This window comes from Salvelinus alpinus, chromosome 10, assembly GCF_045679555.1.
Source record: "Salvelinus alpinus chromosome 10, SLU_Salpinus.1, whole genome shotgun sequence".
In the NCBI taxonomy this organism is placed as follows: domain Eukaryota; kingdom Metazoa; phylum Chordata; class Actinopteri; order Salmoniformes; family Salmonidae; genus Salvelinus; species Salvelinus alpinus.
The window spans coordinates 49,330,413-49,353,365 of NC_092095.1; the positions used below are offsets into that span (position 1 = coordinate 49,330,413).

Sequence of the window (22,953 nt, forward strand, 5' to 3'; positions counted from 1 at the left end):
CGTTGTATGCGGCTGCTCTGCCATGGAAACCACTTTCATGAATCTACCGACAAACAGTTATTGTTATTGTGTTGACGTTGCTTCCAGAGGCAGTTTGGAACTCGGTAGTGAGTGTTGCAACCGAGGACAGACCATTTTTATACTGTATGCGCTTCAGCACTTGGCGGTCCCGTTCTGTGAGCTTGTGTGGACTACCACTTTGCGGCTGAGCCGTTGTTGCTCCTAGACGTTTCCACTTTACAATAACAACACTTGCAGTTAACAGGGTGCAGGTGTAGCCGGGCAGAAATTTGATGAACTGACTTGTTGGAAAGGTGGCATTCTATGTTGTGCTACGTTGAAAACATGACTCGTATGGTGGGGACTTAAAACTTCCGTATGCTTCGGTTACTTGGAGTGTGAAACCACCTACATATAGGCGAACCGAACGAGTGTGCTCGCATACTCCGTTAAAAGACCTCCGTTTGAAAAACGAGAAAAAAACAGTAATTGTAATGTTTGTCCATATTGAGACGCCATAGTCAGAATTAATCTAAGATAACAAAAAAAAATATGTCATTCATTTTGACGTTTTTTCAGAGGAGATGTTAGTCATGCAATTTTGCAGTATTACTCAATGAAAATGTTTTCATGAAAACAAGTCAAATCAAATCAAATCAAATTTATTAGTCACATACACATGGTTAGCAGATGTTAATGCGAGTGTAGCGAAATGCTTGTGCTTCTAGTTCCGACAATGCAGTAATAACAACAAGTAATCTAACCTAACAATTCCGCAACTACTACCTTATACACGCAAGTGTAAAGGGATAAAGAATATGTACATAAAGATATATGAATGAGTGATGGTACAGACGACATAGGCAAGGTGCAGTAGATGGTATAGAGTACGGTATATACCTATGAGATGAGTACTGTAGGGTATGTAAACATAAAGTGGCATAGTTTAAAGTGGCTAGTGGTCCATGTATTACATAAGATGGCAAGATGCAGTAGATGATATAGAGTACAGTATATACATATACATAAGAGATGTGTAATGTAGGGTATGTAAACATTATATTAGGTGGCATTGTTTAAAGTGGCTGGTGGTACATTTTTACATAATTTCCATCAATTCCCATTTTTAAGGTGGCTGGAGCTGAGTCAGTTTGTTGGCAGCGGCCGCTAAATGTTAGTGGTGGCTGTTTAACAGTCTGATGGCCTTGAGATAGAAGCTGTTTTTCAGTCTCTCGGTCCCTGCTTGGATGCACCTGTACTGACCTCGCCTTCTGGATGATAGCGGGGTGAACAGGTAGTGGCTTGGGTGGTTGTTGTCCTTGATGATCTTTATGGCCTTCCTGTGACATCGGGTGGTGTAGGTGTCCTGGAGGGCAGGTAGTTTGCCCCGGGTGATGCGTTCTGCCGACCTCACTACCCTCTGGAGAGCCTTACGGTTGTGTGCGGAGCAGTTGCCGTACCAGGCGGTGATACAGCCCGACAGGATGCTCTCGATTGTGCATCTGTAGAAGTTTGTGAGTGCTTTTGGTGACAAGCCGAATTTCTTCAGCCTCCTGAGGTTGAAGAGGCGCTGCTGCGCCTTCTTCACAACGCTGTCTGTGTGGGTGGACCAATTCAGTTTGTCCGTGATGTGTACACCGAGGAACTTAAAACTTTCCACCTTCTCCACTACTGACCCGTCGATGTGGATAGGGGGGAGCTCCCTCTGCTGTTTCCTGAAGTCCACAATCATCTCCTTTGTTTTGTTGACGTTGAGTGTGAGGTTATTTTCCTGACACCACACTCCGAGGGCCCTCACCTCCTCCCTGTAGGCCGTCTCGTCGTTGTTGGTAATCAAGCCTACCACTGTAGTGTCGTCCGCAAACTTGATGATTGAGTTGGAGGCGTGCATGGCCACGCAGTCGTGGGTGAACAGGGAGTACAGGAGAGGGCTCAGAACGCACCCTTGTGGGGCCCCAGTGTTGAGGATCAGCGGGGTGGAGATGTTGTTACCTACCCTCACCACCTGGGGGCGGCCCGTCAGGAAGTCCAGGACCCAGTTGCACAGGGCGGGGTCGAGGCCCAGGGTCTCGAGCTTGATGACGAGTTTGGAGGGTACTATGGTGTTGAATGCTGAGCTGTAGTCGATGAACAGCATTCTCACATAGGTATTCCTCTTGTCCAGATGGGTTAGGGCAGTGTGCAGTGTGGTTGCGATTGCCTCGTCTGTGGACCTATTGGGTCGGTAAGCAAATTGGAGTGGGTCTAGGGTGTCCGGTAGGGTGGAGGTGATATGGTCCTTGACTAGTCTCTCAAAGCACTTCATGATGACGGAAGTGAGTGCTACGGGGCGGTAGTCGTTTAGCTCAGTTACCTTAGCTTTCTTGGGAACAGGAACAATGGTGGCCCTCTTGAAGCATGTGGGAACAGCAGACTGGGCTAAGGATTGATTGAATATGTCCGTAAACACACCAGCCAGCTGGTCTGCGCATGCTCTGAGGACGCGGCTGGGAATGCCGTCTGGGCCTGCAGCCTTGCGAGGGTTAACACGTTTAAATGTTTTACTCACCTCGGCTGCAGTGAAGGAGAGCCCGCAGGTTTTGGTAGTGGGCCGTGTCAGTGGCACTGTATTATCCTCAAAGCGGGCAAAAAAGGTATTTAGCCTGTCTGGGAGCAAGACATCCTGATCCGCGACGGGGCTGCTTTTCTTTTTGTAATCCGTGATAGACTGTAGACCCTGCCACATACCCCTTGTGTCTGAGCTGTTGAATTGCGATTCAATTTTGTCTCTGTACTGGGACTTAGCCTGTTTGATAGCCTTGCGGAGAGAATAGCTACACTGTGTGTATTCGGTCATGTTTCCGGTCACCTTGCCCTGGTTAAAAGCAGTGGTTCGCGCTTTCAGTTTCACGCGAATGCTGCCGTTAATCCACGGTTTCTGGTTTGGGAATGTTTTAATCGTTGCTCTGGGTACGACATCGTCAATGCACTTCCTAATGAACTCGCTCACCGAATCTGCATATTCATCATTGTTGTTGTTGGACGCCGTGCGGAACATATTCCAATCCGCGTGATCAAAGCAGTCTTGAAGCGTGGATTCAGATTGGTCGGACCAGCGTTGAACAGACCTGAGCGCGGGAGCTTGTAGTTTTAATTTCTGTTTGTAGGCTGGAATCAACAAAATGGAGTCGTGGTCAGCTTTTCCGAAAGGAGGGCGGGGGAGGGCCTTATATGCGTCGCGGAAGTTAGTATAACAATGGTCCAGAGTTCTGCCAGCCCTGGTCGGACAATCGATGTGCTGATAGAATTTAGGGAGTTTTGTTTTTAGATTAGCCTTGTTAAAATCCCCAGCTACGATGAATGCAGCCTCAGGGTGTGTGGTTTCCAGTTTACAGAGAGTCAGATAGAGTTCGTTCAGGGCCATCGATGTGTCTGCTTGGGGGGGAATATATACGGCTGTGATTATGACCGAAGTGAATTCCCTTGGTAGATAATGCGGTCTACATTTGATTGTGAGGAGTTCTAGATCAGGTGAACAGAATGACTTTAGTTCCTGAGTGTTGTTATGATGGTCACACCACGTCTCGTTAATCATGAGGCATACCCCCCCGCCCCTCTTCTTACCAGAAAGATGTATGTTTCTGTCTGCGCGATGCGTGAAGAAACCAGCTGGCTGCACCGACTCCGTTAGCGTCTTTTCAGTTAGCCATGTTTCCGTGAAGCAGAGCACGTTGCAATCCCTGATGTCTCTCTCGAATGTTACCCGTGCTCGGATTTCATCGACCTTATTCTCAAGAGACTGGACATTGGCGAGTAGTATGCTAGGGAGTGGAGCGCGATGTGCTCGTCTCCGAAGCCTGACCAGGAGACCGCTACGTTTGCCCCTTTTTCGGCGTCGTGTAGCTTCGCCGGCTGGGATCAGGTCCATTGTATTGGGTGGAAGGCAAGACACTGGATCCGTTTCGGGAAAGTCATATTCCTGGTAGGAAGGGTGGTTAGTTGACGTTAATCGTATATTCAGTAGTTCCTCCCGGCTGTATGTAATGAAACTTAAGATCACCCGGGGTACCAATGTAAGAAATAACACATAGAAAAACAAAATACTGCATATTTTCCAAGGAACGCGAAGCGAGGCAGCCATCCTGTTCGGCGCCGGAAGTTAAGAATGACTTGTTGTTGAATGACAACAACCACTTCATTGAAGAATCCCTACTGTTGACCAATCACCGACGAAGGGGCGTAGATTTCAGCTACCGACTTCAGCTTGCCTCGAGAGAAAAAATGTGAACGAACAGCCCCAAAAAAACTTGCCGAAGACCAAAACAAACAAAATCGTCACAAAATGTAATCATAATATATGCACAAACTGTTACGAACTGTTTCAGATGGGAAGCATGAGGACGCCTTTACTCTCATCCTATATAGACATAAGTGGCGGTCAGTGCCCTTTAAGATAAGGGAGGACGATTTTTATTTTCATGAGCATGGCTTTATTTCTATGTCTATGGAAGGGGGTGAGAACCATGAGCCTCCTAGGTTTTGTATTGACGTCAATGTACCCAGAGGAGGACGAAAGCTAGCTGTCCTCCGGCTACACCATAGTGTTATCCTACAGGGTGCTGTTGAGGCTACTGTAAACCTTTGCAAACTGTAAACCTTTGCCAAAATATTTTATGAAATTCACTGAGGAGGGATGGACCTCCCCTATTTCCTCTGAGGAGCCTCCACTGATAGACATACAGTGAATATCAATGCCAATAGATGACTATGACATTTCTTCTGTATGTCCATCTGATACAGTGTTTTAGGAGGAATCAGGTGAACACACACACACACACACACACACACACACACACACACACACACACACACACACACACACACACACACACACACACACACACACACACACACACACACACACACACACACACACACACACACACACACACAAAGAGGTCTGTAGTTCCCTAATGCACATAGACAGCAGATCCCCATCACCCCATAGCCCCTGTAGCTTCTCTGTGGTAGGCTAGGCTCCATGCTGACTTGGCTCAAATATATCTGACTGACCAGAAACGGGGAAGGAAGATCCATCAAAATAACTGAGGGGGTTGGATGTTGGAGAGGAAAGGGAATAATGGTTGCGCTTAAAGGGGGCTGGAGAAAGCACCAGCACCATTGCTATTTAATGATTAACGAATATGATATTTAAGTATCACCCTAAAATATTATTTTTGTCATCCATATAGGCCTATCCCATGTCCAAACAAGTGTGTGATTTTACACTATTTGCAGAATTGATTCTGAATACATTTGGGCAGATGAAGAGAATATGATTTTTCTGTTTAAAGATTTCATAGTGGTGTTGCCTGTTTGTATACTGGCTGTATTCTCAATTCTTTGTATTACTTTTCCTTTACTTTTACTGGTAGTGAATGTGGATTTTTATGTCCTGGTTTGTGCTATTGTCCCGTCTGAATGTGAAACAGTGAGCAGCTGTAACACGGCACCACAGTCTTCTATTGTTAATCTCTTAGCACAGTGGGACATTTTTACACCTGCCTAGGCTCGTTAGGTTCCATTCAAATGAGTTTGGCATTGATTTATCTTTTAGGAAGAAACTCTACAGTTCGGTACAGCAAAATATGAAATAATGGGATATATTCACAGGGATATCTAGGTGTATCCCGATGTAGGTTATTCACAATTAGACCCAACCAGTTCGAAATCAAAGTATTCAGAGTGTTGATCGCTACCCAGTACAGCTGACCACTGGATTCTTTCACGCCTAAATGCGTTATGTGGAAACCTTCATGACACCACCACATGAGACAACTTTTACAAGGTGTGCAATGATATCTCATTATATATACACTACCATTCAAAAGTTTGCGGTCACTTAGAAATGTCCTTGTTTTCCATGAAAACATAGTACATGAAATTAGTTGTAAAATGAATAGGAAATATAGTCAAGACGTTGACAAGGATATCAATGTTTTTTAATTGAAATAATAATTCTGTCCTTCAAACTGCCTTCATCAAATAATCCTCCATTTGAAGCAATTACAGCCTTGCAGACTTTTGGCATTCTACAGTAGTTGTCAATTTGTTGAGGTAATCTGAAGTGATTTCACCCCATGCTTCCTGAAGCACCTCCCACAAGTTGGAATGGCTTGATGGGCACTTCTTACGTACCATACGGTCAAGTTGCTCCCACAACAGCTCAATAGGGTTGAGATCTGGTGACTGGCTGGCCACTCCATTATAGACAGAATACCAGCTGACTGCTTCTTCCCTAAATTGTTCTTGCATAGTTTGGAGTTGTGCTTTGGGTCATTGTCCTGTTGTAGGAGGAAATTGGCTCCAATTAAGCATCGTCCACAGGATATGGCGTTGCAAAAAGGATTGATAGCCTTCCTTCTTCAAGATCCCTTTTACCCTGTACAAATCTCCCACTTTACCATCACCAAAGCACCCCCAGACCATCACATTGCCTCCACCATGCTTGACAGATGGCATCAAGCACTCCTCCAGCATCTTTTAATTTTTTCTGCGTCTCACGGATGTTCTTCTTTGTGATCGGAAAACCTCAAACCTAGAATGGTCTGTCCATAACACTTTTTTCCCATCTTCCTCTGTCCAGTGTCTATGTTCTTTTGCCCATCTTAATCGTTTATTGTTTTTGTTATTTTTTTCACCCCTTTTTTCTCATCAATTTCGTGGTATCCAATTGGTAGTAGTTACAGTCTTGTCTCATCGCTGCAACTCTCGTACGGACTCGGGAGAGGCAAAGGTCGAGAGCCATGCGTCCTCTGAAACATAACCCAACCAAGCCGCACTGCTTCTTGACAAAATGCCCATCCAACCCAGAAGCCAGCCGCACCAATGTGTCGGAGGAAACACCATACACCTGGCGACCGTGTCAGCGTGCACTGCGCCCAGCCCGCCACAGGAGTCACTAGTGCGCGATGAGACAAGGATATCCCTGCCGGCCAAACCCTCCCTAACCCGGACGACGCTGGGCCAATTGTGCGCCGCCCCATGGGCCTCCCGGTCGCGGCCGGCTGCGACAGAGCCTGGTCTTGAACCTAGAATCTCTAGGTTCTGCAATGCAGTGCCTTAGACCACTGCACCACCCAGGAGGCCTTAATCGTTTCTTTTTATTGGCCAGTCTGAAATATGGCTTTTTCTGCCTAGGCCAGCGTCCCGGAGTCAACTCTTCACTGTTGACGTTTGTTCTGAGAAGGGAGTAGTACACAGCGTTGCATGAGATCTTCAGTTTCTTGGCAATTTCTTGAATGGAATAGCCTTCATTTCTCAGAACAAGAATAGACTGAGGAGTTTCAGAAGACAATCTTTGTTTCTGGCCATTTTGAGCCTGTGATCGAACCCACAAATGCTGATGCTCCAGATACTCAACTAGTCTAAAGAAGGACAGTTTTATTGCTTCTTTAATCACGACAACAGTTTTCAGCTATGCTAACATAATTGCAAAATGGTTTACTAATGATAAATTAGCCTTTTAAAATGATTGAACTTGGATTAGCTAACACAACATGCCATTGGAACACAGGGGTGATGGTTGCTGATAATGGGCCTCTACGCCTATGTAGATATTCCATAAAGCAATCTGCAGTTTCCAGCTACAATAGTCATTTGCAACATTAACAATGTCTACACTGTATTTCTTATCAATTTGATAGTATTTTAATGGACAAAAATGTTGCTTTTCTTTCAAAAACAAGGACATTTGTAAGTGACCCCAAACTTTTGAACGGTAGTATATGTATATTATTTTTTTCTTACTTTACCATGAAAGAAAAGACAAATCCGCTCACTGTGTTTGACTGTATCACGTGTGTTTGTTGAGCTCTTCTTACTCAAGCAAAGGTCAGATTAGTGTTATTCAGTGTTTGTCAATGTTATTTTCAGTGTTATAAACTGGGTGGTTTGAGCCCTGAATTCTGATTGGCTGAAAGATGTGGTGTATCAGACCGTACACTACGGGTATGACAAAAAAATAACTTTTAACTGTTTTAATTATGTTGGTAATCAGTGTATAATAGCAATAAGGCACCTCGAGGGATTTTGGTATATGGCCAATATATCACGGCTAACCACGGCTTACTCCGTGTTGCGTCGTGCGTAAGAACAGCTCTTAGCTATGATATATTGGCAATATATCACACCCCCCGTGACGTATTGCTTAATTATATCAGTGTTATTGTTGCCGTGTAGATGTGGGGTCAGTAGAGGGCCTGGCGTATCATGGAGCCTGGGACTCGCTTTATTGGACCAGCTCCACCACAGCCACCGTCAGCAGGCACAGCCTGGACCAGAGCCTCCCCGGGGCCTTCACCAGAGAGGCTGTGGTCACACTGGCAGAGGAAGACCACCCACATAACCTGGCTCTGGAGGAGTGTCAGAAGTAGGTGTTAAACCTTCAATACTCCTAATGTCTTACACAGAACCTTAGTGGCCTACATTAGATGCTCACTTGGGTATATGGGTTGTGTTATGTACTCAGTTAGCAAATCTATTGAAAACTTCTGCTATCAGGGGAATGAGGTTTATAACTGCTCTGGGGGAGTGTCAGAAGTGTTCTATCATCATTCGTTACTGATCCTAATGTCTTACAGTGGATGGTTCTTTTATGTTTTCTTTCTCTCCCTTTTACCCCCTATTTTTCTTCACAAGAACATGAGGCAGTCTTAAAAATGTCACAAAATTATTTTGCTTTAGAATGTGAGGATGGAAACATGTTCATATCTTTAGAAAATAGAGATAGAAAAAGTAGATTTGCGTTTCCCTGGAGAATGGAAATAATCATTCAGTGTAGACGTTGATGGATGTTTACAATACAATACATTTGTAATGAACACGAGGGGAGACAGAGCTGGTTTCAAGTGCAGGGCGCAGCAGGTGTTTATTGCAAAGGACCACAGGAGGAGGCAGGTAGCTGGGTCCAGGGGCAGGCAGAAGGTCACAGGGGGTCCAAAAGGGCAAAAGGACAGGCAGGGAAAAGGCTAGTAAGGTAGTCCGGGAGATCCGGCAATAGGTAGCTAACAGGAAATCCGATAGGTTAAAGTACAGGCAGGGAATAGGCAAAAGGTGTTGTTAGTGAGGCAGGCAAAAACTATCATACACGGGAGGAGTAAATCACAGGGAAACCCAGAGCTCTGAAAGACGTGTGTCACAAAACAATACCTCACAGTGATGGGGTGCAAAGAACTGAACTAAATAGTGTGTGGTAATGACAAAGTCTCAATAGTGTTTTTGTTTTCACTGCTGATGCAGCCTGATGTTCTGGACTAACTGGAATGAACTGCACCCCAGCATTATGAGATCCACCCTGTCAGGAAACAATATCCAGAGTGTCATCACCACAGACATCCTCACACCTAATGGACTTACCATCGACCACACCGCTGAGAAACTCTTCTTCTCCGATGGCAGTCTGGGAAAGATTGAACGATGTGAATATGATGGCTCACACAGATATGTAAGGAGAAATATATATATATATATATATATATATATATATATATATATATATATATATATATATATATATATATACTATATGTTATTCTGAATAGAATGATTAAGTCACATCTTGTACATTCTTAGAAAAAAAGGTGCCATCTTGAACCTAAAAGGGTTCTTCGGCTGTCCCAATAGGAAACCCCCTTGAAGAACCCTTTACAGTTGCTTGTAGAACCCTTTTTGTTCCAGGTAGAACCCTTTTGGGTGCCATGAATAACCATTTGTACAGACAGTTCTACCTGGAACCAAAAAGGGTTATCCTATGGGGACAGCTGAAGAACCCTTTTGGAAACCTTTTTTCTAAGTGTACCATCAGATTTTGAAATTATTCCAGCTGTCTCATACCTCTTCTCATGCTTGAGTACGTGACGTCCAAGGTTCTGTTGATGTATTTCAACCTAAATTAATATGACTAAACGAATGACTAAAACATGAGCATAAAACCAATTTAACACCATTTTCATCTTGCGTTCAATCTGAAGGTGATTATGAAGTCAGGTCCAGGAACCTTCTTTGGCCTGGCTATCTATGGGAACTTCCTGTTCTGGTCTGATTGGGTACGGAGGGCGGTGGTACGCTCCAATAAGTACACAGGTGGCGACATTAAGGTCCTCAGAGCCGACATCCCCCACCAGCCAATGGGAATTGTTGCAGTTTCCAACAATACCAACAATTGTAAGTGAATTCTATACAGTACATCAAAGCAAAACTCACATGGAATCTTCTATACATTGTCTAAAATATACACACAAAATGTGGTATTTTGTGAGTAGACTATTTTGCAATTGTGTGTGATAAAATGTAACTGCAGCCTGTGATGGTTTGCATGTGGTTACAACCCTGTGTAGCTGAGTTTGACCATTTGGCATGAACATTATGCAATACTTCCTATAGACCCAGCTACCCTCCCTGATTAATTACCACTCGATGTAAATCTGTTATTGAATAAACAACTCCAGAAATCCCAACCTCCAGTGTCACAGGCTACCCCATGTTGCCTGTCCTGTGCTTCAGCTGAATCTGTACCATTCGAGCAGAGAAATATATTCTCTCTCGCTCTCTCGCTCTCTCTCTCTTGCTCTCTCTCGCTCTCTCTCTGGAATGAGCAGACGTGTGGGTACTAAGGGGGCAGCATGATGGCATGGTTTATAGCTTACTGCTCCATTCCACTGTCCAAGCCAAACAGAGTTCAAAGATGGTCCCCAACAGAGAAGTCTACCTTTCTACCACAACACTGCCCTTGAAATGTTTTCAGTGCTTGATTTTAAAAAATGTGGAAGTTGAAACGCTTAATGGGAGGCACTGCAAGTAGGAAGTAAAGCATGCCATTTGGATGATAAAAACGGAACAATATATTGTCCTGTTTATTTGGAGGTTGATGTGTGTTTTCCGTAAGATGATGTACTACAGTTCCCATAATGATCTGTTTTCCCAGGTGAACTGTCCCCTTGCACCATGCTGAACGGTGGATGTCATGACCTTTGTCTTCTGACCCCTCACGGCACAGTCAACTGTAGCTGCAGAGGAGAGAGACTAATACTGGAAGATAACAGATGTGTATGTAAGTCTAGTACCTTGTCTTTTTTCCCTCTAATTCATTGGTAAACAGCATCCGGCTCGAAGGACCATGTGAATGTCTTGCTAATAGACAAATAGACAATAGGCATCTGATAGTGTTACTGTCAGATGAAGCAATGTGTGGGGCATTGAAGAAGTATGTTGGTTGGAGACTGTCTGGGAGGGATATAGCAGAAAGCAGACCCTTCTGTTTGGACGAAGAATCCCCCAAATGAATTTTCTCTTCTTTTTACAGCTGAAAACTCCTCCTGCAACATCCACACTGAGTTTGAGTGTGGGAACGGGGAGTGTATCGACTATCAGCTGACATGTGACGGAATAGCACACTGCAAAGACAAGTCTGATGAGAAAATGAAATACTGTGGTAAGTACGCACCCAATATGCGTTACTGTACTAGTTCACCAGTCCTCAGATGAAAATCCCTACCAAGCCCCCGCGGGGCTCTTGTCCAGTAGAATGAGTTCAGACTCGCTCACTTCCTGAAATCCATGAAGGAGAAGAGAAACAGTATTCAAGTGAATGTCATGTAATTCCTTTGGTCGAATCTCTTCCTGAAGTGTCTTTGTATCTCTTTCCTTTTTCTTTACTCCTCTTCCTCTCTTACAGATAACAGAAACTGTAGACGGGGCTTCAAGAGCTGCTATAACCAGCGCTGTGTGGTCAATAGGCGGGTTTGTGACGGGGTGAACGACTGTGGAGACGATTCCGACGAGGTTTATTGTAACAGTGAGTAATAAGAATCTGATGAATTTACATGCCCAGTCCGACAGACAACATAATCTGTACTATATTATTACTGTATAAACCAATAAATAGCTTTAGGGTGAACTCTTGTCTCTCCTATTAGATTTCATAGAGGAGCATTTCTCCAAGCAAGGATAATATTATCTATTCTTATCTATCTCTTCAACTGACAACGAACCAACGAGATGGATTTCAAATACAACATATTTCTACCCCTCGTTTTTAAATCTTTTTCTTTTCGGACCTGTATTTTCTCTCCAGATCCCACATGCTCTCCCTCAGACTGGCGTTGTCTGAACGGGGTTTGTATTCCGGCCTCGGCCCGCTGCAATCAGATCATCGACTGTCCCGACGCCTCAGATGAGAAGAACTGCAGTAAGATAAGCCTCTGTTAAAGCGCCATACCGTACCTGTGTTAAGGCGCCACACTGTATCTTTCCAAGGTGCTACGACATTGCCTTTCCCATGTAGCTTTTCCACATAGCTGGTCTGTAGCCTAGCCTGGTCATGTGTGTTTTTAACGTTAGATAAAAGAGAAGAAGGAAGGTCCGCACCTCTGGATTTGAAGTTATTTTTCATTGTTATATCAGGACACTACAATATTATAGTTAAAACAATGTATAGCCAGGAATATCAATCCCTAACCTTAGGCTTTGGATATGCCGGTCGAATGCCCACTTTCTCTAGGCAACACAGGCTGCTTGGATTACTACATGCTGGGGGTGAAGGAGACAGTGTTCGTCAGCTGCAACTCTACCTCCCTCTGTGTCCACCCATCCTGGATATGTGATGGAGCCAACGACTGTGGGGATTATGCAGATGAAACCAACTGCCGAAGTATGTTTTTTCCTTGCTTTTTTTCTCTTCTGTGACACTAGTTCTGTCGGCTACTGTTGATGTGGCCGTGTACCAGACAGACACCAGGCCTAGTGGAATGCATTTTAAGATATTTTGAAAATGTGTTGATGTTCTGAATGTATCTTGGCTTCTGGTTTCTCCCCAGCTCCTTCCCTCAGAAAGAGATGTGAGGAAGGCCATTTTGCTTGCCCCAATGGAAACTGCATCCACACTGTCTGGCTGTGTGACGGAGTGAAAGACTGTGAAGACGGAGCAGATGAATTCCAGTGTGGTATGATATCAGACATATTTATTTATCTAATATTTATTTACATTACATTTATTTCAGCAAGCACATTGCACTGATTTGTAGCCACTGCCACTGATTTGAGAGAGAGTCTAAATTATTCAAATAACTCTGTTCAAAGTAACGGTTGGATCATTACGGTGTAGGGTACATCCTGCGTGAAATGCTGACAAAGCTCAAGGTGGCCAAATATAATGGAGAATTTCTAGGTTGAACGATTTCTCCTCTTGTCCTGTATCCCCTGTTGTGTCTGGTCTATACATTCGGTCAATACGGCCAGATAAGAAGATAAGATAACCCAGTGTTGGTGGTTTGTTCATGTGGGTCATTAAAGGAAGCAGTGAAGGGGTGTCTCCTGCTGAGCCCAATGCTTCCATCCCTGATTTGATCCCTATGTGGAAATCTCCCACAATTACTGTTCAAAGCCTCTCCTGAGGAATAATGATGGGAGGAGATGCTTCACTCCTGCTGTTGGTTCTTCAGGGCAGAGCAGTAGACTATACTGTTGTAACCCAAACAGAATAGCAATAGCAAATATCCTATTTATATTTGTTGTGGATTTGCTCATCGTCTGTGTATTTGAATGAGTCCCAGCCAGTAGTGGTTGGATGCACACACCGTGTTGTTGGTGCCCGCTGTTTGTGTGGCTAGTTCACACTGACCTTGTCCATGTAGCCACACACAGTTATTGTTAATGGTTGTTCTCTGGCTGCCCAAGGAAGCAGCTCCACAGTGTCATCATAAAATGGATGTGAAATGCTAACAAATAAACGGACAATTCTTTCTCTCTCTCTCTTTATGTCTCTCCCTCTCTCATCTCTCATCTCTCCCTCTTTCATCTCCCTCCCTCCTCTCTCTTGCCCTCTTTCTCGCTCTCTCTCTCTCTCTCGCTCTCTGCTTGCTATGGCTGAATAAGTTTTACCTCACTTGGCACTCCTTCACTCCTTTGTACATGGTTTGAATGTAAGACAAGCATTACTTTGAAAGTGCTTACGACTGAGGGAATGTTTTTTTGTATCTAATTTCACAGATGACATTGATATAGTGATATAATTTCCCACCTGCATTAGAATAGAGACTCCCTTCAAAATTGTTTACCTTCACCTCCGTATGTGATATTATTTTCTTCACCTTTTCTGTACAAAGACCTACCTACCTTTATTGTATGTGACTTGACTGCAATTTCATATTACTCTATAACAGTTGAAACCTGGGCCCATTTGGACTTTGCACACTACCGTACTAAATCATTCATTTATCACTGCTCTCTGCATGATTAATTGTGAAGATATTTACATGCTTCCTGTCTCAATGAAATACCATTATAATGTGTTATATTTTATTTTGTCAAGACTTGTCCTGCCTGTGGAACCAGTTTGCCTGCTCTAAGAACAAGTGCATAGCCAAGCAGTGGCTTTGTGACGGAGAGGACGACTGTGGGGATGGACTGGACGAGAGCGCAGAGACCTGTGGTAAAAAAACACGCCTGAATTTCTTTACACTATGTTGACTCAAATGTGTCAAACTACAGATCCGGGTTCGATCCCGGGCTGTGTCGCTGCTGGCTGCACCCGGGAGACCCATGAGGCGGCGCACATTTGGCCCAGCATCGTCCGGGTTAGGGGAGGGTTTGGCCAGCTGGGATATCCTTGTTCCATTGCGCTCTAGAGACTCCTTGTGGCAGCCTGGCGCATGCACGCTGACTTCGGTCACCAGCTGTACAGTGTTTCCTCCGACACATTGGTGCGGCTGGCTCCCGGGTTAAGCGAGCAGTGTGTCAAGAAGCAGTGCGGCTTGGCGGGATCATGGTTCGGTGGACACATGTCTCTCGACCTTCGCCTCTACGAGTCCGTACGGGAGTTGCAGCGATGGGACAAGACTGTAACTACCAATTGGATATCATGAAATTGGGGAGAAAAAGGGGTAAAAAGTACAACAAAAAGAAAGGGACAGGGAAAGATTCATTTAATATATTTGAAATTTTACGAGATACATCCTTGGTGGAGATATATGGATGAGCAATTTGCGACAGAGATGTGGATTTCATGTTTTTCAGTAATATTTGCACAGACTCTTCAGAAAGTCTTGTAAATATCTGTATTTCTATTACTGTAATTGTGCAGATTCTGTAGCCTGATTGCCAGTCTGTTTTTGCTGTCTTGCCAAATCATTATCATAGCAAACATGTTTGTCATGCCAATTCCTTAAGGAGTTGGCAAGAGAGCTGAAACAGACTGCCACTCAGGCTAAAGATTCTTCAGTTCGGTAAAATAATGTTTTGACCACGAATCCTATTGTACATATCCAGGTACGGCTACCTGTGGCCCAGGGTTGTTTAGTTGCCCAGAGTCATACGGCTGCGTCCCCAAACACTGGCTTTGTGATGGGGAGAGGGACTGTCCAGATGGGAGTGACGAGCTCTCTGCTGCTGGCTGTGGTAATAATATTGTTCTGAAGTTCTCCAACAGAAATCACAGTCATAGTGTAGTTACTCCCTTTTCTAAAGCACATATTATAATGATAATAATAAGGACATGTGTCTAACAGTGTAGTCCAAGTCCCTTTTGTAAAACACAAATGTCTCAATACACGTTTGTCATAGTGTATTGTCCTCTGAAGGCATCCAAACTGAAAACACACTGTCCTCTGAAGGCCTCTGGACAGAAAGTACACAGTCATGGTGTAGTCACTCAGTCCCTTTTTTAAAGCACAAATATCTCAATATGTGTCTGACAGTGTATTCGGAGACCCTTTTTCTAAAGCTCAAATGTCTCGACACATATTTGTCATAGTGTATTGTCCTCTGAAGGCTTCCGAACCGAAAGCACACAGTCATATTTTAGTCACTCGGAATCCCTTTTGTAATGAACAAATGTCTCAATACATGTCCGTCAAAGGGTATTGCCTTCTGAAGGCCTCCAGACAGAAACCAAACAGCAGACAATCATAGCGTAGTCAGACTCAGTCCCATTTGTAAAGCAAAAATGTCTCATTACATTTCTGTCATTGTGTATTCAGAATCCCTATTGTAAAGGAAAAATTACTCAATACGTGTCTGTTATAACAAAGAAAATGAAAAATAATCGGCACTCCATCTTCTACAGTGCTGTAAAACCATATTTCACCTTGACACACTCTACATTACCAAAAGTATGTGGACACCTGCTCGTCGAACATCTCATTCCAAAATTATGGGCATTAATATGGAGTTGGTTCCCCTTTGCTGCTATTACAGCCTCCACTCTTCTGGGAAGGCTTTCCACTAGATGTTGAAACATTGCTGCCGGGACTTGCTTCCATTCAGCCACAAGAGCATTATTGAGGTCAGGCACTGATGTTGGGCGATTAGACTTGACTCGCAGTCTGCATTCCAATTCATCCCAAAGCACTTACAGTTGACCGGGGCAGCTCTAGCAGGTCAGAAATTTGACGAACTGACTTGTTGGAAAGGTGGCATCCTATGACGGTGCCACATTGAAAGTCACTGAGCTCATCATTAAGGCCATTCTTCTGCAAATGTTTGTCTATGGAGATTGCATGGCTGTGTGCTCGATTTTTATACACCTGTCAGCAACGTGTGTGGAGGAAACAGCCAAATCCGCTCATTTGAAAATGTGTCCACCTACTTTTGTATAAATAGTGTACCTTGTTAATAATGTCCACATTCCTATAGAAGTTCAGATCCTTCTTGAGAGAGGTGTATGATATGAAAAAATCTCAGGTATTTCTTTAACAAATTGTCCCTCCACATATTTCTTATCACAGCCCCCAACAACACGTGCATGGAGGGAATGTTCCAGTGTCGTAATCAGATCTGCATCCCACAGCGGTTCGCTTGTGACCGTGATGATGACTGTGGAGACGGCTCCGATGAGACCCTGGAGTGTGGTAAGAACCTCTCTCTCTCTCTCTCTCTCTCTCTCTCTCTCTCTCTCTTTCTCTCTCTCTCTCTCTCTCTCTCTCTCTCTGTCTTGTATTTCCTCTTGTTGTGTTCTGGCTGCACATCCCGCCTCTTGCCTCCTGTGTCCTACAGAGTACGGGTCCTGCAGTCTGGGGGAGTTCCGCTGCACAGATGGCCGCTGTTTACCCAGAGTCCAGTGGGAGTGTGACGGCCATCCCGACTGTCTCGACCAATCAGACGAGCTGCCACACAACCCCAAGTGTTCGGCTGCAGGCAAGCCTTTCATCTGATACAGATGTGTGTGTGTGTGAGAGAACAGACGAGGTACAGACCGTCCCAGTCTCACCATGTCCCGGCTGGTTTTAGCCTATTACAAACACATTTTGTGCTCATAGACCTGCTGGGAACAGGGCTGATACAAATTGAGTTGCTAGCAGGGCTGTGCTCAGACCTTTCAGGGGCCAGGTGCTCAAAATGAACCCACCGGCTCCCGGTTTACTGATTGTGATTTATCTTCAATGCTCTTTACAATATAATATTCATAATCTTCTGACTCATTATATATGGGCTGGCTGGCTAGTAGCTTGTGTGGATATTTTTAGTATATGGTGGTTATATCAGGCAGGTCGCCTGTGATACAAGTCATTATTCGACGTCCATCCATGTCTGAGGACTTCGGGAGTTGCCTTGGAAACTGGTCACTAGGGGCAACAGTGAGCGCTGTTACCTTCAAGTAGGCATATTGGACGCGGATGGCAGATGGGCGTAAGCATCCTCCTCTGGTTCCAAAGAGCCCAAAGGATGCATGTTCAAATCCACCGATATGTTGTTTTTAAATTTTTGTTTTACGAATTCGGAGTTGATGCCTAAACTTAACCTTGGAACGATACGGAGACGTAATCAAACTCTTCGAAATGTGTTGTTTGGAACAACTTCGAAATTTGACGTCTGAGAAACATGGACGAACGTCTTGACTACCTCTGTTGCTGCTGCCATGACACTCGTGTGCAACTCCCGACTGAAGAAGGGATGGAGTTGGGTCGGAGGGGCGTAGATGCAGCCGCTCCTCTCTGTCTTTCTGCCTCTCTCTGCTGCACGTAGGCTAACAGCCAACCAGGCCGAATATTGATGATGATGTAAATCAAGTGTTATCAAGTGTTAATCAAATGTTATGCTGCTGTAGCAGTACTGTTGATATTTAAACTAGGTACTGTAGCTTGCGCCTTGTGGTGGAATTATTGTAATCAAAAGGAGAGACTTTTAGATTTCTTCAAAACAATCCAACTTTATTATTTTATTAGTGCAGTAATGGAGCTGGTCGGTAATCAACCCTGGGGGTGATCACTGAGAACTCAACAAGCTGGTTTGAGCCACGGCATTTTTTAGAAAAGTCCATTCTCCTTCAGTCTCCATGACAAACAACAGATGTATGGAATGGGTCACAAGGTTAAGATTTGTATGAAAGATACGTATAATTCAAAGCAGACAGTATCTGCTGTAAAAACTGTCCTCATTGTGTAGAGATGAGGGTCTGGCCCCCCAACTCCATACTGGAGCCATCTCCCCCTGGTACCCCAGTACAGAAACATTAACTCATGCTCTGGAATGCGGTATCACCCAAAGACATCATAAATCTTCCAGAGGCCCATCCTCAGTAGAACATACACAGATAAGCGTTCTAACAACCTCTTATTCTGTTGCAAAAAACAACCATTTGATGCAATAACAGCATTATAACATAATCTTGTAATTTCTCCACCATAGCCTCCCAAGTGGCGCAGCGGTCTAAGGCGTCACTACAGACCCAGGTTCGATCCCAGCCTGTGTCACAACTGGCTGTGCCCGGGAGACCCATGAGGCGGCGCACAATTGGCCCAGCGTCGTCTGGGTTAGGGGAGGGTTTGACCTGCCGGGATGCCCTTGTCCCATTGCGCGCAAGCGAATCATTGTGGCGGGCCGGGTGCCTGCAAGCTGACTTCGGTCGCCAATTGTATTGTGTTTCCTCCAACACATTGGTGTGGCTGGCTTGGCAGGGTCGTATATCGGAGGACGCATGGCTCTCGACCTTCATCTATCCCGAGTCCATACGGGAGTTGCAGCGATGGGACAAGACTGTAACTACCAATTGGACACCACAAAATTAGGGAGAAAAAGTGGTAAAAGTATACAAAATTATAATAATAATAATAATAATTGGTAGCTTGCTACACACACTCGACCGGTGACTGCGTCTCAAGCCGTTGTTGTGTCTTTTGCAAAATTAAAGTGAAGACTGTGTCACGCCCTGACCATAGAGAGCCCTCGGTTCTCTATGGTGTTTAGGTCAGAGCGTGACTGGGGGGGGGTTATCTAGTTTATAGATTTCTAGGTTGGGTGTTTGTGTGGTTACCAATTAGAGGCAGCTGGTAATCGTTGCCTCTAATTGGGGATCATATTTAGGTAGGCTTTTTTCCCCACCTGCATTTGTGGGATATTGTTTGTGTTAGTGTATTTGAGCACTACGTCGTCATGGTATTTGTAAGTTTTGTTATTTTGTTTCTAGTTTCACTTTGTAATTAAAGATGTGGAACTCAATTCACGCTGCGCCTTAGTCCGATCATTTTCAAGAACGTGACAGAATATCCCACCAACAAAGGACCAAGCAGCGTGAAAATTAGGTAAGGAAGTTTTGGACTTGGGAGGACATGAGAGGACACGAGACCCTCTCCCGCCAAGGAGCATGGAAGGACAGCGACAACACCGGGGACCACGGCCACAGAAACCCCAAGATTGTTTGGGGGGGGGGAACATGGAGCTGGCGGTCGAGCAGTGGAGAGTGCCAGAGCCTGTTTGGGAGTCGGATGAGGAATTTGATGAAAGATTCCGGAGAGAGGTGGTAGCGATGAGAATGCTGCCATACAGGCGTGCTGAAGAGCGTGACACCAGTCCGGTGCCACCTGTGCCGGATCCATGCATCAGGCCTCCAGTGCACCTCCCCAGTCCGGTACGTCCTGTGCCCGCTTCCCGCACTCTCCCTGAAGTGCGTGTCACCAGTCCGGTGCCACCTGTTCCGGATCCACGCATCAGGCCTCCAGTGCGCCTCCCCAGTCCGGTACGTCCTGTGCCTCCTCCTCGCACTCGCCCTGACGTGCGTGTCACCAGTCCGGTACCACCTGTGCCGGCTCCACGCACCAGGCCTCCGGTGCGCCTCCCCAGTCCAGAGCTTCCGGCGACGGTCCCCAGTCCAGAGCTTCCGGTGACGGTCCCCAGTCCAGAACTTCCGGCGACGGTCCCCAGTCCAGAGCTTCCGGCGACGGTCCCTAGTCCAGAGCTTCCGGCAACGGTTCACAGTCCAGAGCTTCCTGCGACGGTTCACAGTCCAGAGCTTCCTGCGACGGTTCACAGTCCAGAGCTTCCGGCCACGGTTCACAGTCCAGAGCTTCCGGCGACGGTTCACAGTCCAGAGCTTCCGGCGACGGTTCACAGTCCAGCGCTCCCGGCGACGTTTCCCAGTCCGGAACCTCCCGGCGACGGTCCAACGTCCGGAACCTCCCGGTGACGGTCCACGGTCCGGAACCTCCCGCGACGGTCCACGGTCCGGAACCTCCAGCGACGGTCAACGGTCTGGAACCTCCAGCAACGGTCCGGAACCTCCAGCAAGGGTCAACGGTCCGGAACCTCCAGCGACGGTCAACGGTCCGGAACCTCCAGCGACGGTCAACGGTCCGGAGCTTCCAGGCAAGGCGTCCAGTCCCGTTCCAGGGTGGGAGTCTTCCTCTGCGCTGATGTCCAGGCACGGCGTCCAGTCCTGCTCCATGGCTGGAGCCTTCTTCTCCGCCGGTGCCCAGTCCAGGCACGGCGTCCAGTCCCGCTCCATGGCAGGAGCCTTCCTCTGCACCAATTCCAGGCACGGCGTCCAGTCCCGCTCCAAGGCTGTAGCCTTCCTCTCCCCGCCGGTGCCCAGTCCAGGCACGGCGTCCAGTCCCGCTCCATGGCAGGAGCCTTCGTCTGCGCCGGTGCCCAGTCCAAGCACGACGTCCAGTCCCGCTCCATGGCTGGAGCCTTCTTCTCCGCCAGTGCCCAGTCCAGGCACGGCGTCCAGTCCCGCTCCATGGCAGGAGCCTTCCTCTGCGCCGATGTCCAGGCACGGCGTCCAGTCCCGCTCCAAGGCCGGAGCCTTCCTCTCCCCGCCGGTACCCAGTCCAGGCACGGCGTCCAGTCCCGCTCAATGGCAGGAGCCTTCCTCTGCGCCGGTGCCCAATCCAAGCACGACGTCCAGTCCCGCTCCAAGGCCGGAGCCTTCCTCTGCGTCGGGGCCCAGTCCGGGCACGGCGTCCAGTCTAGCTCCAAGGCCGGAGCCTTCCTCTGCGCCGATGCCCAGTCCAGGCACGGCGGCCAACTCAGCTCCATGGCCGGAGCCTTCCTCGGCGCCGGTGCCCAGTCCGGGTGCGGCGTCCAACCCAGCTTCATGGCCGGGGTCCTCTTCTGCGCCGATGCCCAGTCCAGTCACGGTATTCTACCCAGCTCCATGGCTGGACCTGTGGTCTGGGCGAGGGCAAAGACCCGCACCGGAGCCGCCACCGACATTAGTCACCCCCCCTACCCTCCCCATTTGGATTCAGGTTTTGCGGCAGGAGTCCGCACCTTTGGGGGGGGTACTGTCACGCCCTGAGCCCTCGGTTCTCTATGGTGTTTAGGTCAGAGCGTGACTTGGGGGGTTATCTAGTTTATAGATTTCTAGGTTGGTGGTTTGTGTGGTTCCCAATTAGAGGCAGCTGGTAATCATTGCCTGTAAATGGTGATCATTTTTAGGTAGGCTTTTTCCCCACCTGCATTTGTGGGATATTGTTTGTGTTAGTGTGTTTGAGCACTACGTCGTCACGGTCTTTGTAAGTTTTGTTATTTTGTTTCTAGTTTCACTTTGTAATTAAAGATGTGGAACTCAATTCACGCTGCGCCTTGGTCCGATCATTTTCAAGAAAGTGACAGACTGTTATTTTATAAAATAAATTCTCTGTAATTATTATTATGTGATTAAACTAATCATGTAAATGTAATTAACTAGGGAGTCGGGGAACCAAGGAAAATCTTCAGATTACAAAGTTATAATTTTCCTCATATAACTCTTCAGATATTTTAATATCTGATCAATTCTACTTAATGAATTATTCTTTACCTCATGTTAGTCTCATTCCAAACGTCGTAAATTGTTAGTTATCTGCACGAACCCAGCCTTTACTTTGAATCATCCATACATCAATTGTCTTAATCATTTATTTACTAACTAACTAAATAATCACAGAAATGCATAAACAAACAACACAGTAGATATGGTTACAAGGAAATAGGGGAGGTTCCCTAGTGGGCTAAGCCAATATGACGGCTGGGTGGACAAAGGGAAGTGGGTGTGGACTGAGAACAGTGGGAAAGACAAAAAGAGTCACTACACAGTTGATAATTATATGAATTGAAATGCTAATCCTTTGCACATGAACGCTCACTTATTTTGGGAATAATTGCAATCAATATGTATTTACCCAGTGTGTCATCGTGATCTTTGTTGGAATCGTCAGTCCATCTGTTGGAAAGTTCATCCAAGCGTCTCTCTGCTTCCCTGAAGTCTTTTGTGGTTAGAATGGATACTTCAGAGTACCATTCAGAAATGCTCTTATAGAATAGATGTTTCGGCGGTTGTTGGTCTTCGCATCCCAGATTGACATAATTTCTAGCTGCAGACTAGTAATTAGTATCTAAGATTTGCTCTTATTCTCTCAGGATCGATAGTCTCAGAGTTTAACCATTACCCGCCGTGTAGCCAATGCTCCACGTGGTACGGTTAGGAATTCAACAACCATTACAACCTTAGCTTAAACTGAGGTTTTTGTGGTCTCTACTCAATCCTTTGCCCCCTCAGCTGACCGAGGTATGCGTGGTCTAAAGAGGATTTCTTCAGGAGGGTTTTTTATTTGTAACAGTAGAAAAGGGCTGTTCCATGACGCCAGATCATGTCTGTGCTCACGGGGGTGGGCCAATGACTTTGTTAAACTTTAAAGGGAATACAATTCTCTTTCATTAAAG

At 46.0% G+C, this 22,953-nt stretch overlaps 1 protein-coding gene across 1 annotated transcript in view; it reads left to right on the forward strand.

The window, feature by feature from the left end:
• LOC139532141 (low-density lipoprotein receptor-related protein 1B-like) overlaps positions 1-22,953 on the forward strand; it is a 208,340-nt gene that overhangs the window by 120,495 nt on the left and 64,892 nt on the right. Inside the window, exons 42-54 of the mRNA XM_071329354.1 lie at positions 8,221-8,410; positions 9,280-9,484; positions 10,011-10,203; positions 10,964-11,089; positions 11,342-11,470; positions 11,714-11,833; positions 12,113-12,226; positions 12,539-12,688; positions 12,855-12,980; positions 14,348-14,467; positions 15,304-15,432; positions 16,761-16,883; positions 17,029-17,169. Coding sequence (XP_071185455.1) covers positions 8,221-8,410; positions 9,280-9,484; positions 10,011-10,203; positions 10,964-11,089; positions 11,342-11,470; positions 11,714-11,833; positions 12,113-12,226; positions 12,539-12,688; positions 12,855-12,980; positions 14,348-14,467; positions 15,304-15,432; positions 16,761-16,883; positions 17,029-17,169 — 1,866 coding nt within the window. The remainder of the gene's footprint in view (positions 1-8,220; positions 8,411-9,279; positions 9,485-10,010; positions 10,204-10,963; positions 11,090-11,341; positions 11,471-11,713; positions 11,834-12,112; positions 12,227-12,538; positions 12,689-12,854; positions 12,981-14,347; positions 14,468-15,303; positions 15,433-16,760; positions 16,884-17,028; positions 17,170-22,953) is intronic.